We start from the raw sequence: 1,400 nt of genomic DNA, 5'->3' as shown, positions 1-1,400 counted from the left end.
ACTAGATATTGGCGCTAGCTTTGTATAGCGATTATATGCCACTGCTCTATAGCGTAGAATGCCTACTGCAGTGACAGAGCATTCACTGTTTTGAACACACAAAAACCATGCTATCATTGTCGTTTTGATGTGGAATGTAAACTTGCTTTACAGCTGTAAAGTCAATCAAGAAGCAACACTTGGTCGAGGTGCGATCGATGGGCAATCCACCTGCCATGGTGAAGCTCGCCCTGGAGTCTGTGTGCCTCCTACTGGGCGAAAATGCGACGGATTGGAAACAAATTCGCACGGTCATCATCCGCGACAACTTCATCACAACAATCGTCAACTTTGACACGAACGACTTGACGTATGTAGTTGTGCAGGGTGTAGTAGTAGTTAATCAGAGGGGTGGATACTTCTTAGTTATGTTAGCTCTGTGTATGCTAGAGTATGTCTGAGTGCATGCTATATGAGAATATATACTATTGTGTTGATTATACATACATGTCTCATAAAGCAAGGTGTTCGGCTTACAAGTGATGATTAATGTGTCATGTTCTAGGGATGACATTCGTTTGAAGATGAAGCAGAAATATCTAGACAACCCTGACTTCAACTTTGTGAATGTGAACCGTGCAAGTTTGGCCTGTGGTCCCCTGGTGAAGTGGGCCATTGCACAGGTAAATATCTATTTTGTGGGTTATTACTTGTACCATTAACATATCTATACACATCTGTATTGATATGTTCATGTTTGTAGCTAATATATATTCTATGAACAATTAGAGTAATTGACTTACAATGTTATATATATCTGAAATACACTTATCGTATTTATATAGTGTTGCTTTAAGAAGAAGAAGAAGAAGAAGAAGAATTCTACATGCATACATGTATGACTGTCTGTTGCATAGGTGAACTATGCAGAGATGCTGAATCGGGTTGACCCACTCCGACAAGAGTTGAAAAATCTGGAGAGAACAGCGAATACGAACAAGCTGAAGGGAGAAGAGGTCAACAAGCTGATCAGTCAACTAGAAAAGAGCATTGCTGCTTACAAGGAAGAGTATGCCATGCTCATCAGCCAAGCTCAGGCTATCAAGACTGACCTCGCCAATGTGCAGGGGAAGGTATGATCCGTGCATGGCAGGTGTTGTGACTGGCTTCGAGCAATATCGCAGAGTAATTCTTGACACTTGTTATATGTAATGCTCAGGTCCCTCTGACAGTTTGTTTGGCATGTTGGTTACATTTTCAAGTATTTTTAGTCCATTGTGTCCACATTCTGTTTTTTATGTGCCGGGTTCATTATCGGTATGGGAAGTGTTAATTGTACCCATCCTTGAAAACTTTCTTTCAGTAGTGCAACGATCACAAGCAATCTGCGGCATTGATTTAATGCCACTAGATTCACTAGA

At 41.0% G+C, this 1,400-nt stretch overlaps 1 protein-coding gene across 1 annotated transcript in view; it reads left to right on the top strand.

Annotated features, from left to right (window-relative positions):
* The window catches only part of LOC106813342 (dynein heavy chain, cytoplasmic-like), a gene marked incomplete at its 3' end in the record, with an annotated part of 12,778 nt that extends 11,666 nt beyond the window's left edge, over positions 1-1,112 (top strand). The window contains exons 3-5 of the mRNA XM_014817469.1: positions 154-349; positions 545-662; positions 897-1,112. Of these exons, the coding sequence (XP_014672955.1) occupies positions 154-349; positions 545-662; positions 897-1,112 (530 nt within the window). The remainder of the gene's footprint in view (positions 1-153; positions 350-544; positions 663-896) is intronic.
* Positions 1,113-1,400: the final 288 nt, after the last annotated feature.

The sequence above is a fragment of the Priapulus caudatus genome, unplaced genomic scaffold (genome assembly GCF_000485595.1).
Source record: "Priapulus caudatus unplaced genomic scaffold, Priapulus_caudatus-5.0.1 Scaffold758, whole genome shotgun sequence".
NCBI classification, from domain to species: domain Eukaryota; kingdom Metazoa; phylum Priapulida; class Priapulimorpha; order Priapulimorphida; family Priapulidae; genus Priapulus; species Priapulus caudatus.
The sequence above is the reverse complement of the archived record's forward strand: the minus strand, read 5'-3'. Positions and strand labels throughout refer to the sequence as shown.